At 50.5% G+C, this 16415-nt stretch overlaps 1 protein-coding gene across 1 annotated transcript in view; it reads left to right on the top strand.

Annotated features, from left to right (window-relative positions):
- The window catches only part of CSMD2 (CUB and Sushi multiple domains 2), a 695284-nt gene that overhangs the window by 361887 nt on the left and 316982 nt on the right, over positions 1 to 16415 (top strand). Inside the window, exons 7-9 of the mRNA XM_088835123.1 lie at positions 4607 to 4684; positions 9807 to 9894; positions 10583 to 10707. Of these exons, the coding sequence (XP_088691249.1) occupies positions 4607 to 4684; positions 9807 to 9894; positions 10583 to 10707 (291 nt within the window). The remainder of the gene's footprint in view (positions 1 to 4606; positions 4685 to 9806; positions 9895 to 10582; positions 10708 to 16415) is intronic.

Genomic DNA, 16415 nt, shown 5'->3' with positions numbered 1-16415 from the left:
GTGGATGAAGGGATGGACCAGCCAGCAGGACAGCCAGGTGCTGGGGAAAGGCGAATGGTCAGGCAAGTGCAGGGGCTCACTGTTGTGGAGGGAAGTCTGAATGTGCTGGAATGAGAAGCCATATATTCCATGTACTTCTGGGTTCCTAGAGCCGTGGTGGCAGATTAGGCCACCCTCCCCTGTCTCCTTCCCCAGCAGGTCCTTGTCTCCCACTAGTTCAGCCCAATAACTGATGCTGCAGACTAGAGAGGCATTCGTATTGCCAGATTCTTCTAGCTAAATGTGTACCATGTGTCCCGCTAACCTTTACAACAGCGAGAAAAATGTCTAGTAATTAACCAGAATATAAAGGATGAATGGAGCAGCCTGGCAGTCTCCTGCAGTCATTATCACTCAGAGGAGATGAATGTACTACTAAGCTTTCCATCAACCAGTTAGCGCCAGCACTTTTCTCTTGGGAGCCCTGACCCTGTTCACATACAGCACAGACACAGGTCTAAGTGTGAATTGTATTTGTATGTGAATGTTGGTAGCCATGCACACGCAGGATCACAGAGGTGTTCTCGTAGGTATGCTGGTTGTAGACACGGATGTGCGTGGATGTGTGGCATGCATAGGTGCACTGGGGCTGTGCGCTCAAGTCTCGCTGGGACCAAGGAGCCGGCTCCAGGCTCACCTGCTCTCCATTTCAGCAATGATGACAATCCTCTTGAGACCAGGGCTTCAACGTAATGTCATAGGTGCTACGCTAGTGGGCGCTGTAACGAATGATTGTTCGAACAAGACCAAATGCACCCCAGAAATTCTCCAGGTCCTTGCTGTTTTGCCTTTGGGCTTTGATTCGGTCTGTCAGCAGTGGAGACCTAGAGAGAAGGGCACCCTTGTTCTCTGATCCTTCACTCTAGGTCTGCCCTAGCCTGTCCAGCTAGTTGATTCAGTCACCCACCATGCACTTGGTCAGGCTGAGACAGATTAGCTGTCCATAATTCAGGGTGCACCTGCTTCCTTTGGCTTGTCCCCAAACTGTGACCCCACCATATGGAGTTGCTTTCTGGAGGCTAAGATCCCTGCTGACGTGGATCTTGTCGAGTGGTATCCCCCAGCCAGGCCACTTTCCTGACCCATTCTTCAGTTCTGGCGATGGCTTGGGCCACCTGTAGGCGCCACCTCCCCAGAGCCTGGGCCAGGGCCAGCTGGGCCTGGACATACTTTTTCTGAGCGGTTGTATTGTTGGTGTGAGGAACCTCTGCCTACAGAGCTGCGGCCCCTGCATTTCCCAAGCTTACGTGGGAGGCCCACCGACTGCGGGGTGACACAGCCTCTCAGACCTGGCTCAGACGGGCAGAGGGTCCCAAAGCTTGCATAAGGAGCTCTCTCCAGCTTTTCAGGTTCTTGCCATCACTTTAACAAACTCCATCCTGTGGCGAGTAGCAGGACACACAAGAGGAAGGGTGGAGTTACTTCCTGGTGCGAGGGGTGATGGCGTCACCCAGTGACTGGAAGCACTGATGTATCCAGCTGGACAGCCTTTCTTGGAGAGGAGCAGTAGAGACAATGGACATGGGTTGCCCTCTGGGGCCTGCAGGTGGGGAGGGGCAGGAGCCTCCTCAATGCAACCTGGAGAGGAGAGCAAGAGGACTCCTGCTTCAACACCCCTCATGTCCGCCTGCATCTCAGGGCCCCCCTTCAGCAGCCACAAGGACACTCAAGCAACGTTTGCCCTGGGAAAGGCACCCTCGGGCACTGGCTCCCTTCTGCTCCCCTTCCTCCAGCTGACACTAGAACCTGAAACTAGGGCCTTGGGAAGACTGACTTGCCTCCTCCTCCCTCACCAAATACGCTGAGCCCTCTCTGCAGATCTGCCCTCAGACGGGCTGCCCCTTGTCGTGAAGACCCCTCTCCCCACCCCTGCCCAGTGTGGGACCACTTCTGTTCTCCTGTGTGCGTGCGTTCTCAGTCACTTCAGTCGTGTCCGACTCTTTGTGACCCCGTGGACTGTAGCCCACCAGGCTCCTCTGTCCATGGGATTCTCCAGGCAAGAATACTGGAGTGCCATGCCCTCCTCCAGGGGATCTTCCCTACCTGGGGATCAAACCTGCGCCTCCCACGTCTCCTGCATTGGCAGGCGGGTTCTTTACCACTAGCGCCACCTGGGGAGCCCCTCCTGTTTTCTTAGGGATGTTGAATCAGAGGACATTTTCCCCCTGCTGCACTGTTATTAGCTAGGCTTGAATAATGCATGTTTCCCTACTAATACGCTCTGTTTGATAATGGACCCACGGTAGTGTTCATTGGAAATTTTCCTGCTGGATACACATGGAGAGTACTGCACATTTATAAAAAGAATTTGAATGCATGTTGAGAAGCGGTGACTCCGTGGTAGTAACTGAATTTTATCAGGCATTCAGCTTAGACAGCAGCTAGCTGGGATACCATCCTTTGGGGAGCTTTTTAATATGCGCAGAGCAGGGATGAGCAGGGGGGTGGAGGCTGCTGGGAGATGGCCCCCTCTGCACGCCTGACCACCGTGGGCTTTAGTTCCCGTACTGCCGTGTTATCTCAGGTGCAGAGTGAATCCCTGAGTCTCCAAGGCTGAGCTGGGGAGGGGGCCGAGGCTGAAGAAGGTTGACCTTGCCCTTGGGATAACTTTGGGAACATGTCACATGAGAAGATGCTGAGGTCCCACCAAGGGCAAAGCTGCCTCCTGGCTATGTGACCCACAATAAGTCACTTAAACCACTGTGCACCCCAATTTTATGATTGATCCAGTATATATAATAACTAGCGGTCAGGATTGTTGAACATACAAAGACCAAATGAAATGATTATTGAGGGCCCAGTATGGACAAGGCGCTGTTCCAGGCATTGAGGACACAGCAATTAACAAAACAGATAGAAATCTCTGCCTTCATGGAGCTTACATTGCAACATAGAGTGACAAAAACCACTAAGAAAATGGTATGTATGATAGAAAGTTAGGGATAAAGTCCCTATCTTTAGGGAAAGGGATAGGGAGAGATGGGTTTGGAGGTATAGTTTTAAGTGAGTGGTCAAAGAAGGCCACCAGAAGAAAGTAGTGTTTGCTTCAGAGGCTTCAAGGAGAAAAGGGAGCAAGTCATGAAGATATCTGGGGAAGAGCCTTCCAGGGAACTGGCAGGCTGGGGCGAGCAGCTGTTGTATTATTGGAACATCAGAGGGGCGCTTGCAGCCGGAGAAGACTGATGGAGGTGGAAGATGGGGTCAGAGAGGTCTCAGGGAGGGCCGATTAGTCCAGGCAGGCCCTTTAAAAGACTTTGGCTTTTACTGTAGAAGAGTTGGGTTGTCCCTGAAGAGTTTTGAGCAGAGATGTAATTTGGCCTGACTTCTGTTTTAACAAGATCCCTCTGGATCTCGTGTTGAGAATAGATTAGACGGGGGCAAGCGTGGAAGATGGAAGACTATGGCAACAAGAGGAAAAGTCTCAGAGATCTGAACCAGGGAGACGGATGTGCAGACTGCATTGGGGATATATCTGGAAGTTTGCTGATAGATCATGTATGGGTGCAAGAGAAAGAGAGAGGTCAGTGATGCTGATTTAAGTTCTAAGGTCCTCAGTCAGGGCCTGGTACGTAGGAAGTGACAGCCGCGGTTGTTACCACTGCTGGTACCAGTCAGAGCAGAGCTGAGCTGGCTGGCGGGGGCTGTATGGGATTCAGCAGAAAACCAAGCCATATAATCAGAGACAGGATGAAGCCCTGGGAAACCAGTAAAATACCTTGGGTCCACAGGGATACCGAGACCCAAAGGAGATTGATGGATTCAGAGGAATGACCTTTGAAATTGTGGAGTTCTAGCTCTGGGGCTATTTGTGTGCTATTTGGCCAAGTCCTGATGAGCTATGGACTGGACTCAGTATTTGATCAAAACCAATTCAATCCATCATGCCACCACCTGTGCCAGGAACCGTCCCCAGTGACCTCCCAGACTCAGCTGCCTCTGCCCACAAGGTTGGCTGGTATGGGCTGGGCTTGGCCAGGCAGATTGGCTCTGCTCCTCATATTCTCATTCTCCTGGGGCCACCCATGTCTCCTCCCAGTGATGGCTGAGATTCAAGTCGGCATGCCTAATCTGTCAGGTACCCTACAAGTCTTTGGACATGTCAAGGCCTCCCTAATGACCAAACCCAAGGTCACGGGGTGATGAACTACACTCCACCTCTTTAGCAGGAAGGACTACAGTCACATTGCAACGGGTGTGGATACAGCGAGGGTGACAACTTGGGGACCTAATCCAGTGTCACACCTGGCCAGGGCTGGTTCAGAAATTGGTCAGACTGGATCAGATGAGCAGAGCTACACAGGGCAGACTGCAGGGCTTCCCGCGTCAATGCTCACTACCAGTTTGCAGGTAGATCACCCTGGCTGCCTCCCCTAGAGTGCCAGCCTCTATAGCACCTCTTCTTCCATGTTTGAGACCCTGCTGCACTTGAGCCCTACCCTTGGCATATCTGCAGAGAGGGGCTTCTGAATGCCACCCACCAGGGAATGTCCCAAGCTAAGAGAGGGACCTATCCCCAGTCCCAGATGAAAACTTAACCTGATTTTTCTTTCGTTCACCTCTTTTCTAGTCAAGAAGCAAATTGAGTTGAAGTCTCGAGGCGTGAAGCTGATGCCCAGCAAAGACAACAGCCAGAAGACATCTGTGTGTAAGTGTCCGCCTTGCCGAGCCTCTTGCTTGAGGTCAGACCCGCCGGCGCTGTGACCGCGGGGAAGCCAGATGATGCTGCACCCGGTGTCCCTTCAGCCGGCTGCCCGGGGCCCGGGTCTGCGCATGCACACACTGACCTCATGGCCAGTGAGCAGCCCCGGGGCCTGCCCTTTGTCTTCTCGAGCTCCTCCTCCCACCCCTCCTGCCTCTTCTCTCTCCCTCACTTCCCATTCTGACTACAGTCCAGGGAGTCATTACTGATACATTTCTTTCTTTATTTTTCCTTTTGAATCACTTCCACCTGCTAAAACAATCCTTTTTCTGGCTCCTCCTCTAGGAGTCAGTGAATGCCAGCTGGGGTACTGGAGGCTTCAGGGCCCTGATTCCAGCTCCCAAGGCAAGATTGGGAAGGGGAGAGAGGGGAATTCCTAGAATCTTCCACCATGGTCTGTGGACCTGGCTGGGCAAAGCATGGACTAGAGGGCGGGGGTCCGGCGTCTTGAGTCGATGGGGCGGTGCGGGGGGCTCTCTGCTTAGACACCGGGTGGATCCTGTCCTTGAGCACGTGTTCCTGCCACTGGTGTTTGAAAGAACAAAGGGTGATGTCCAATGCCGGGGAATGTTCTGGAATGTCGTCACCCCTGAAGAACCTGATCAGAGCCTGTGCTAAGGGGGCTTTTGATCTAGAGCATAGGAAAGTTTTCTGGAAGATTCTGGGCCACTCCAGGAGGCTGGACTTGAAAGCAGAGCAGATTTTCCCAAGAAACACTCCTTTTTCATTCTGGAAATGAAGATGAGGAGCCTCTCTTGGGCCCTCAGAGCCTGGCCTTCTGGTCTACCTCCTCCCTCCCTTCGCCTGTTTGTCCCGTGCCTTTCTCTCCCTCCCTCAGTTTCCACCTCCACTGGCCTCCTTCCTTCCACCTTCTCCTGCTTCTTCCTCTCCCTTCACCCAACCTGCTTTCCCCTCTCTTTCTATTTCTGCTCCCTGCTGAACCCTCCATTTCTCTTTCACCTCCACACGCTCACTTTTCCCATGATGCTAGAAGTACTTGCTGGAGAGAGGCGGAGAGTGGCCGTGGGTGGTTCCAGAGCTCCGTGCTTTGGTGGCGGGGAGCAGGGGGAGAGGCAGTTTGGTCCCGATGTCCTGACGAAACCGAGCCTGGCTGTGACTTTTCTCTAGTCTTTCAAGTCCTCCAATTGGAGACGGGCACCACTCCTCACCCCGGAATATGACGGTCACCCTGCTGCAAGGGGATTGGGAGGCAGAGGAAGCCAGGAGGTCCTGCTTCTGCGCTTGACTAGGGGCCTGAGGGGTGGAATAGAGGGTCAGGTCAAGAGCTGGCAGAGAAGACACGAGACACGGGCTGGGCCTGCATAAGCTCTTTCTTTCTGCAGCCGCAGAGGACCAGAGGAACTGAGGCAGGCCTTGAGTCCATGGGCAAACTTTAAGGAAATTGTTCTGATTTGGGGAGCAAGTTTTCATCCCAGTTGTATCCTTGGGTAACTGTGTTACCCCAGGTACTAAACTAGCTCCTTGGTTTCCACATCTGTAAAATGGGGCTGCAAAACTTTACCCTCCTTTCCCCTTAAGGATGCTGTTAGATCTGAGATGGGCCTTCCTGACCCAGGACTTCAGGAGGTCTATGAACTCGCAAGGAAATCACGTATGATGTTGTGGGTACATTTGGGGATGGCAGGGAAGGGTCTGTGGTTTTCATTAGTTCTCAGAGGTGCCCAAAACTCCCTCCGAAAGATGAAGAAATCCTATTTTAACAAAATAATGCGAAAGCTGTTTTAAAAAAATATGATTCTCAACAAGGTACTGCTTTCCTTTCTGAGATTCTCTCAGAGAGGGATGGGTGTGTAACTTGAGCTGCCATGGATGCAGGTCCCCGAGTGTGTGCAGGGCTCTGGCCCTTTGTGTTCTGCCCAGATTCCCTGTGGACAGATGTTCTGAACTTCAGGGGAGGAGTGGGCCACACCTGCATCTCCTCGATGCTACTTACTGCCTTCATCGGAGGGTCTGTGGGCACCCTGAACCCCCAGTGGCTCCCACCACCCACGCATCTGCGCCTTCCTTCCCTTTTGGTGGGAGGCATCATCTTTCTGAGTGTGTTGTGGCGTCTTCCTCATCATGGAGACTGTGGCACAGATCACCTTCCCATCTTTTCTCTCTCTAGCCAACAGCGAATTCATGCTACAAGCACTCGGGGCTGATTCTCAGTAGGCAGGGGAGGCTGGGACTCAGACAAGAGGGGGAGAGCTTTTCGCCTCTGTAATTTGGACAGTAATCTGGTGGCTGGGATTTGGGTTTGCTTGTTTCTGGGGAGCCTTGAAGGCTCATGTAGGGATGCTGTCACCTGCTCAATCCTCCCAGAAAGAGAGAGAGCACGGGCTGGGGGGGAGGGTGCAGTGGGAAAGGAGGGGGCCTGATCACAGCTGGGCTCACAACTTCCCGCGTGGCACCTGAGGCTTATTTCGGGCTGGCTGATTAAAGGGGTTGCAGTGGGGTTTGCTTCACATGTCATGGCCTGTGGTGTGGTGGGTGGGCTTCACCGTGATCGTGGCTCTACCGTCCAGCCACATCCTCATCTGTCAGCCTCAGCTCTGCTCGCCGAGTGGTGTCGGTACTGAACGAGAGGGCAAGAGGAGGCAAGAGCCTGTAGTGCATTTGGAATGTGCTGGAAGGTGCCGGGTGGGGACTTGGGGATGAGAGTGACTGGTGTGAAGGTGGAGGAGGCAGGGCCTAAAGAATGTGGGCACTTAGCTCAGAAGCCCTCAGGAGGGATGGATCGATGGTGAGGCCAGCTTGCCAGCAGATGAACCAGCAAGTCCAGCTCAGGGCTCCCCTCTCTCTCCTGCCCCCTGGGGATCCGAGATCCTTTCTCTTGCCTTTCCCCTGATTGCAAAACAGGAGACTCCAGGAGGCAGGGGCTTGCTCTGCTTTTGGAGATCACACTTCCATGGTATTAGTCCAGCCTGAAGGGTCCTGGTCTGAGGGGATGGTGATGCGGCTCAGCTGAGGATGTAAGAGCTTTGGCAGTAGAGGCTTGGTGGGGAAGGGGATGGGAGCAGGGGACAAGCGTCCAGTGGGAGTGACTGGCTTTAACCTGGCAGTGAGGAGGCTGCCCAGGAGCCGCGCGCTCAGCGCCCCACGACCAGGAGGGCATCCGGTCCCTGGCTTGAGCATGCAGTCTGTCCAGTCACCGAGGTTACCCTGGCCAGTCACGCCCTGGGCTACCTGGGGATTTGAACAGGTTTCTAACTGTAAAAATGAGCTTCAAAATCAGGCCTGAAATGAAATTAAATGAGTCAAAAGTGGAACTTCCCCCTGCCCCACTTCCATCACTCATGTGCATCCTCACAGGCTCCCGGGACAGGCAGTCCCTCGCCCCCTCTCCCCATACCCCACTCTGCCATGAGCCCTGGTGACTCTTTCTTTGCCACATGCATTCCCATCACTTCATGTCTGTCCCCACTATCAGGTTCTTGCTGCCCTTTACCTGAACAAACACAAAACTTCCTAATTCATTTTTCAGTAACTGCCCTCCTCCAGAGCAATCCAGTTCTTACAATACCCTTCTCCACTCAGGTCTCTTCCCATCTTCTTTAGGATCAGACTCGAGTTCCTTCAAAGTCTGGCCTCTGTAACCTCACTGTCACTCTTCCAGGCCATTCACTACCCTCCCTCCTTTTCTGGAACACCGAACAACTTGCAATTCTGTTTCCATGTCTCCACCTTGCTCCCCAGGCCCATCTGTCTGCCTGAAATGCCATTTCTTTGTTAGCATGTATCTAAATTCTACTGTCTCGGAAGATCCATGTTAAATGCCACCTCCTCCAAGCAGCCTTCCATACTTCTCTCAGGAATATGAGATTGGTCCTCTCTCTGAACTTCCTGCATCTTTCATTACCTCCCCATTGTGGTTCCATAGTTTCTTTCCATAGTTCATATCTTCACTGGATTTGGAACTCCTTGAAGGCAGTGAAGTGATCACATCTGATATCTGACATTGTCACCTCCCACCGTATCCAAGAAGGGTCTTGTATACAGTAGGAGCTCACTGAATGCATGTTGTGTACCATGTGCAGGAGTGAGTGGGTGAGTGAGTGATGCACCACATTGCTCATATGATGGGATATTGAGTGGGTGGGAGGATAATGGAGCAACTCAGAGAGCACTGCTCCAGACTCCCCATCACTCTAGAGGTGGCTGTGTTGATCGTGGGGTTGGTGAGGGCTTGATTGGAACCCTAGTTCCTGGTCACCGTCAAGGCCAGGACTCCAGAGGTGCGAGGGGCTCTCGTCTCACAGCATCTCAATAACAGTGAACTGCCGGGGCCCAAGAGTTTCCACCTTCTCTACTGGAGACAGGAGAAAAGTGATTTTTGTGTGCATCCGCCGCCTTTGACCAAGCTTCTTCTTTAGCCTAGAGGACGCACATGTGGCTTTTTAAAAACAGGACTCTGGTGTTGGCAACCGTGAGGGCATCGCAGCGCCTGCCAGAACCGCCACAGGTGCCGCCTCAGCGCTCTGGGGTCGGGAATGCTCTGGTTACCACTTCTCTGTGTTGAGAACTGTCTGGTGGGAAGAGGTTTCTCAGCAGATTCATTCCGTGTTTTAGCTCAAGTCTCTGCCTTGAACTTCAGACTGCAGCTTTCTCTTACATTCTTTACTGTTTCTGACCACGCATCCACCTTTTATTTAACTTTCTTTGAGTCATTTCTCCATTGGGGGTGAGGTTGGGGGACTCATCTCATCTAGAGTCACCATCAACAGATTGGAAGGATGGGGGAGGTCACCGGGGGCTGTGGACTCTCCCCCTCTGGTTGCTGGTCTGGGGCAAGGGGATGGGGTGGTTGTTGGGTTGGGGTGCCTCTGAGCCCACACGCTCTTGATGAATTTCACTTGGACTTGGCTCCCAGAGGAATTTGTCAAAAGCAGCTCCCCATCTGCACACTCAGGAAACCCGAGCCCCATAGACCCCAGCAGCCCCACAGGCCCAAGCAGAACTGGGCCTCCTGCTACCTCTGTGTCTGCCTCCCATCCTGAGACGCGGCCCCAGCGGGTGCCTTCCTGTGATTACCCATCTCTGTATGTGCTGTGTTTTTGCCTTGTAGTAACTCAGGTTGGTGTGTCCCAAGGGCATAATATGTGTCCAGACCCCGGCATACCTGAAAGGGGCAAAAGACTAGGCTCGGATTTCAGGTAAGATCTGTTTGGAAACGTTCTAATTGTAGAAAGGGGGTAGGATGGCCTGGCTCAGGGGTCAGACAGGAGCTGGCCTTCCTGGAGATGGACTAGAGAGGACCATGTGGATATAGGCTCACTTCCTGGAGATGAGCTTTGACCTTTAACATTCTCTCTTATCCAGTCTTGGGAATAGTGCCCACACCTCAGGGAGAGGGGAGGGCTGTAGACTGCCAGTGTCACCCGGCAGACCTATACCCAGGGTATGAAGGGCCACCATCATCAGTAATGATGTGCCAGCAGGCAGCTCACACCACCAATCATCTCAGAGACCCTAGGGCACTGAGATGGTACCTTTTGTAAAGTTTCTAACTAACAAGACATCTTCTCATGATTGTCCAGTTTCATGAAAATTTCTGGGTGTCATCCACCCACTTTTAGCTGTCCTAATCTATGCTTGTCTCAGAGGACTGCTGTTTTGCTCACAAAGTCACCTTTTAACTCAATCCTAAAAGCAAATGGTCCAAAAAAAAGAGATGAAGAGCAGGTGTTCCCTCCAGTGAAGGTTTTAAGTGATAAACGGAGCAGAGATTAAGGGCCAGGAGAGAAATAAAGTTTGGCGTGGTGCTCTTTATGGAACTAGGAAGGATTTGGGGGGGCCTGGGAGGCCTAGGGGTGGGGCTCATGGACACGCCTTGTCTCCCAGGTTAGGATCCAGTGTCCAGTTCACCTGCAATGAGGGCTATGACCTGCAAGGGTCCAAGAGAATCACCTGTATGAAAGTCAGCGACATGTTTGCAGCCTGGAGCGACCACAGGCCGGTCTGCCGAGGTAAGTGTGTCCCTGGAAAGGGAGGCTGGCCAATAAACCGGGCGGGGTGTGGGGATGAAGCCCAGCTCCTGATACCAGGGTCCTGGCTCTCATGCAGACTGGCTCACCTCCCCCTCGCTGCTCTCCAGGCCCCAGGTTCTGCACCCATTGACCAATGAAATCAACACATTTATTTAGCACCTCCTTTGAACCCTATAGGCCTACAGAGGAGCAGGAGATACAGAGGTGGGGGAGAGAGGCGTGGCTCCTGCCTTGCCTGGCTCTGACAGTCTAGTTGGCAGTCATACGTGAGCAGGCTCCTGGCCCACTGTACCAAGGCATTCCAGCTACACCCCGATGCAAAGGGAAGTCAGCGTGGATCCTGTCACCTGGAACCACTCCGATAGAGCGCACGGCCATCCTGAACTTTTCTTTCAGTGCCTTTGTCTCTTCTCACATGCTCAGCCATAAACAGACCTTTCACCTCTGAAAGAATCCTCCGCTCTCTGCAGGGGTAACACACACCAGGGCCTCACGCTACTCTCTGTGGGATTCTTCCAGCCCCACACCTGAATATCTCGTTCTCAAGGGTCTTGCCGTCCCAGGAATCGCAAGCACCAAATCTGGGCTGGCTGAGTCCCCCTCCCCAGTATGATCTCAAACTAGCAGACCTGAGTGCATTTCTTCTTTGGGGCGGGACAGCAGCTGCTTCCAGGGCAGAGGAGCCCCTGGCCCCCTCCCCCAGGCCCCGTCCCACGCTGCATGCGTCTCTCTCCTTCCATTGTTTGCACATGTGACCAGGACTCAGGGGTTCTGGGTGCAAGCGTAAGGAATCACTCTAGAGTTTGTGAAAACGGACAACAGTTGCTCCTTTGCATACCCGCTTGGAAGAGAAAGTGTGCCGCCTGCTGAAACTGCATTCCCATCCTTCCAGTTTAAGGAGTTCCTTTACCTCTCTCCAGGCACGTGCATGAAAATGAAATTCATGCAGGGTAAGATGGGGTCTGGGGTGAGGACTTAGATCACGGCCACCCTGAGCAACGGGCAAGTTGGAGCTGAGACCCACTCTTTTTTTTACTATGTTAATAACGAGCTCTGAAAGCAGGTCATGAGACTCTCTCAAATAAGCCTTAGATGTATTCATGGTCACTCAGCTTTGGGGTGGCTGTGATCCACCATTGATAGTATACCATGCACCCTGACTGATTTTAGTTATTTTAAAAATTCTGCTTAGCTAATTTTTTTCTAGAAACTCAAACAAAAGAAGAGTTCTTGGGTATTGCTCTCAGCTTTGCCACCAGCTGGCCACAGGCAATTCAGCAAAGCCCCTATTTTCCCTGGGCTTACTTTTTTTTTTTTTTTACTTGTAAATGTAGCTCATGGCTCCTACCTGACCCATCTTGTACTAAGGTAAAGATCAAACGGAGTTGTGGATATGGAAACACTTTATGAATTGGGAAGTGCTGGACAAGAAAACAAACATTCTTGTACTGGAGCAAAGTCGCTATAGAGCAAGGACATCTGTTTTGTTCACTGCCTAAATAGGACTGGGCACATAGTAGATGCTCAGTAGCATGTGTTGAATGGATGATTGAATAAGTGAATAGCACAGCACTCCATTTCCAGGGAACCGAGACACCCTCTGAGTAGACAGGCAGAGAATCGTCAAGTCTGAGGATCAAGGGACACTTTGCCAGTCGGTCATTTCAGAATTCCTTTTGAGGAGCCAGAACATCAGTGCCTTCAGGCAGTGGTGGGGTCTGCTCTCTCCCCAAGTCCTTTTCACTGGGGGTAGGTTGTTCTCTTAGGAATTGTGAGCGTTTACACCCAGAGCCCAGGGTGGGGCAGGGCTGGTGTTTCAGAAGAAAGTTCGCGGTCGAGTAACATGCTCACCTTTTTCTCCAGACGTGCTGTGTGCCCCAGTCAAGCCTCTCAGTGATTTTGACCCACTGGGTTCTGCATTCTCTGCCCTTTATTGACTAACGCATCAGGCCGAGCTTTTTCACATCCATTCCCCTCCCATCCCCTATCCCTGGGAAGTAGGGGGAAATCCCAGAAAACAGAGCCACACAGAATTAGGTGCAAATCCAGTCATCACCACTGTTTAACTGGGTGTCCTTGGGCCCATCTCTTCACCTCTCTGGATCTCTTTTCTTGGCTAAAAGGCAGTGACTAATGGAAGCATATACACTACCATATGTAAAATAGATAACCAATGGAAATTTGCTGTATGACTCAGGGAACTCAAACCAGGGCTCTGTAAGAACCTAGAAGGGTGGGAAATGGGGGGAGGTGGGAGGGAAGTTCAAGAGGAAGGAGACATATGTATACCTGTGGCTAATTCATGTTGAAGTATGGCAGAAACCAAACCAATATTGTAAAACAATTATCCTTCAATTAAAAATCAAATTAAAAAATAAAAAGCAGTGATTATAGAGCACTGCTTGACAGCATTACTGTGGCAGTGAACATGCAAGACCTAATTTAAAAATGAACCCAGCGGATCTGTGAGTCTGTGTGCATGCGTGTTTAGTTTTCGTTTTGGGATATAGCTTCCCCACGCCTTGGAGTGCACCCGCAGCCTCTCGTGGCCCCAGATCTCTTATGGGTCCCAGATCTCTCACCGTCCTGTCCAATCACACACCTTGGGAGGTAGCCAGACTTTGAAAGAGAAAGCGAAGGCCAAAGTCACTCCGTCGTGTCCAACTCTTTGCAACCCCACGGACTATACAGTCCATGCAATTCTCCCGGCCAGGATACTGGAGTGGGTAGCCTTTCCCTTCTCCGGGGGATTTTCCAAACCCAGGGATCGAATCCAGCTCTCCCTCATTGCAGGTGCACTCTTTACCATCTGAGCCACCAGGGAAGCCCACCTAGACTTTGATCTTAGAGCCCTACTCTGCCACCTGTTAGCTTGCTGACTCTGGGCAGGTTTCTTCATGTTTTGAAGCCACAGGGCCCTCATTTGTGAACTGGGGAAACAAAATCTCCGTTGCCTAGTGCTTGCCAGATTTAAACAAGCCATTTTATAGAAAGTGGCCAGTTCCAGCTGGAGGGGCTTCTAGAGCACATTCACCTTCCTATCATTCTCTCCTTTCTTTCTTTCCCAAGGTCATTATGAGGGAGGAAGAAAGCAGCAGAGGTTCCTGAGTTTGGACTTGGATAATCTGTCCTGGTCTTCCCTGAAAACCAAAGTCTGAGATAGATCTTAAATTCAAGGACCCTTTAATTTGGGCAGTTTTTATCATTTTTCTTTTAAAGTCTCTTATTTTTAACTCAGAATTACTTTAGCTCAGTTGGTAAAGAATCTGCCTACAAGGCAGGAGACCCCAGTTCAATTCCTGCATCAGGAAGATCCTCTGGAGAAGGGATAGGCTACCCACTCCAGTATTCTTGGACTTCCCTTGTGGGATCACAAAGAGTCGGACACGACTGAGCAACTTTGACTTTCACTATTCTACAAGTGATTTTTTTTTTTTAATGGAGAGTTTAAGTGAAGCCCACTTTAAAAATAGAAAGGGACAAGACTCAGAATTCCATGCTAGCACCACGAATAAGCAGGTGACCAAAAGACCACAGTCTGAAAAGTATTCACCACCACACATAGTGATATTATTTTTCATCTAATGCATTTAAAATGTGATTTGATTTTAAACTTTCATTTTCCACATAATTAATTCTACTGAAACATGGGGCTCGGCAAATGATAGGCTCTCAGCAAATGTTTGCAGACAACCTGAATGAATCAGTGATTGAAATGAACGAACAATGTGGAACTGTGCCCTCATTTTGGAATTTGAAATTAAGAATTCACAGGCCTTATTTTATTCTTGCCCTCTGACCAGAAGAAATAAGCTTCTCAGCTGACTACTAGAAAATTTTGATCATCCAAAGGAGTTTGAGGACAACATGAAATGATGTTATAGCATTATACTAATTCAGTTCAGGACCCCCAGAGGCAGGTGTTATAATACAGGGCTTGTCAGACTTATTTCACACATAGAACCCAGTGTTTTATTTCTTTCTTTAGCTTTTTACCGTATGTTGGAGTATAGCCAATTAGCAATGTTGCAATAGTTTCAGGTGGACAGTGAAGGAACTCAGCCATGCATATACATGTATCCATTTTCCCCCAAACTCCCCTCCCATCCAGGCTGCCATGTAAGATTGAGCAGAGTTCCCTGTGCTGTACAGTAGATCCTTGTTGCTGATCCATTTTAAATAGAGCAGCATGTACAGGCTGAATTAAATGCATGAAAATTACAGGTGATCATCTTTCTTCTTGGATCAGCTTCCTGGGCTTTCCCTTTAAACGTTAACGCTGTTCAGAATTCTTCTTCATCCCCCTCCCTCCTCTCTCTTCCCCCTTCCCTCTCCCATCCCACATGTCACCCCTCCTCTGTCGTCATTCTCTGCTGGGTGATATACAACTGCACTGGAATACATGTCCCATTATTCCCTGAGTCCCTGACCCATACATGTATACTAATGTTTAAAAGTTCCATTTATTAAGCTATTTATACTTGTAGCAGTACAATTTGTACTTGAAGCAGTACAATAAGCATTTTTCATAATTTCTTTACAAGGAAAAAGGCAGTATCCATATTTTATATTTAGTTCAAGCTTGGAATGGTCTGCCAGCTTGACCAAGGACACAAAGCTAATCTTTTGAACTGGAATTCCACTGCTGACCGAAGGCCCATACTTCTACTTGAAAAATGCACCTGGACACCAATTCAGAGTCAACACAGTAGATGGAATGGCATAGAACAACTGCCCCTACACACACTTTTTGGTAACCTTTATTTTTATCTCAGAGACTTTCCTGTAGCCCAAATGGAGCTGCCTGCCATGCAGGAGACCAGGGCTCGATCCCTGGATCAGGAAGATCTTCTGGATAAGGAAATGACAACCCTCTCCAGTATTCTTGCCTGTAGAATCCCATGGACATAGAAGCCTGGTGGGCTACAGTCCGTGAGGTCACAAAGAGTCAGACACAACTGAGCGACTAACACACATTTTGATCTCATTGTAAACTCATACAAATTTTGCAAAAAACTATTCAAAATATTGTATATTCTTTGCACAGATTTAAACAACTACTTTTAGTGAGTTATTGGATAAGATGAATCAGTCAGAGTACTGGAGAAGAGCCAGAGGCATCATGGGAGCCAATGAATGTAAGTTTCACAGCGAGAGAAGAGTCAGTAGGGCCAGACACTTTAGAAAGGTCAAATACAACAGAAACCTGAAGGCAGCCCCTGGGGTTAAGCGGCTCAACTAAGTGGTGGGTGCTTGAAGTTGCTCCAGAAGGAGCTGTCAAGGAAGCAGAACAAAGACAAGAGAGAAGTCTGACTTGGACCAAAGCTTCCATTACGATGGCAAATCATGACTCTGTCTGTGCTGGCACCACAGTTCTCCTGCAGCCGCGTGGCACCAGGATTAGGGATAAAGATGGACAATAGAATTCCTCAAAGGCAGATAGGAGAGTGTGATGGGAGCTGTGGAGAGGGTCTTGCGGTCCAGACTAAGTAGTGAGAGGAAGGGTCAGGAGGGGATGGAGAGATGGGGAGAAATGAGGGAGCCAGGAGTCTGGAGAGACAGAGGATTTGGGACACCAGGGGGTGCATTGAGACCAAAGTTACTCTGCTGGATGGGTAAGCAGCAGGGCAAGGAACCAGGTGATGGAGTTTAAGATCTCACAGATGGACTCTCCTGGGTCCCAGAAC

Source organism: Moschus berezovskii, chromosome 4 (genome assembly GCF_049115385.1).
Source record: "Moschus berezovskii isolate FMDL1 chromosome 4, NW_MosBer_1.0, whole genome shotgun sequence".
Lineage (NCBI taxonomy): Eukaryota > Metazoa > Chordata > Mammalia > Artiodactyla > Moschidae > Moschus > Moschus berezovskii.
This window is presented reverse-complemented; position numbering and strand designations above follow the sequence as displayed.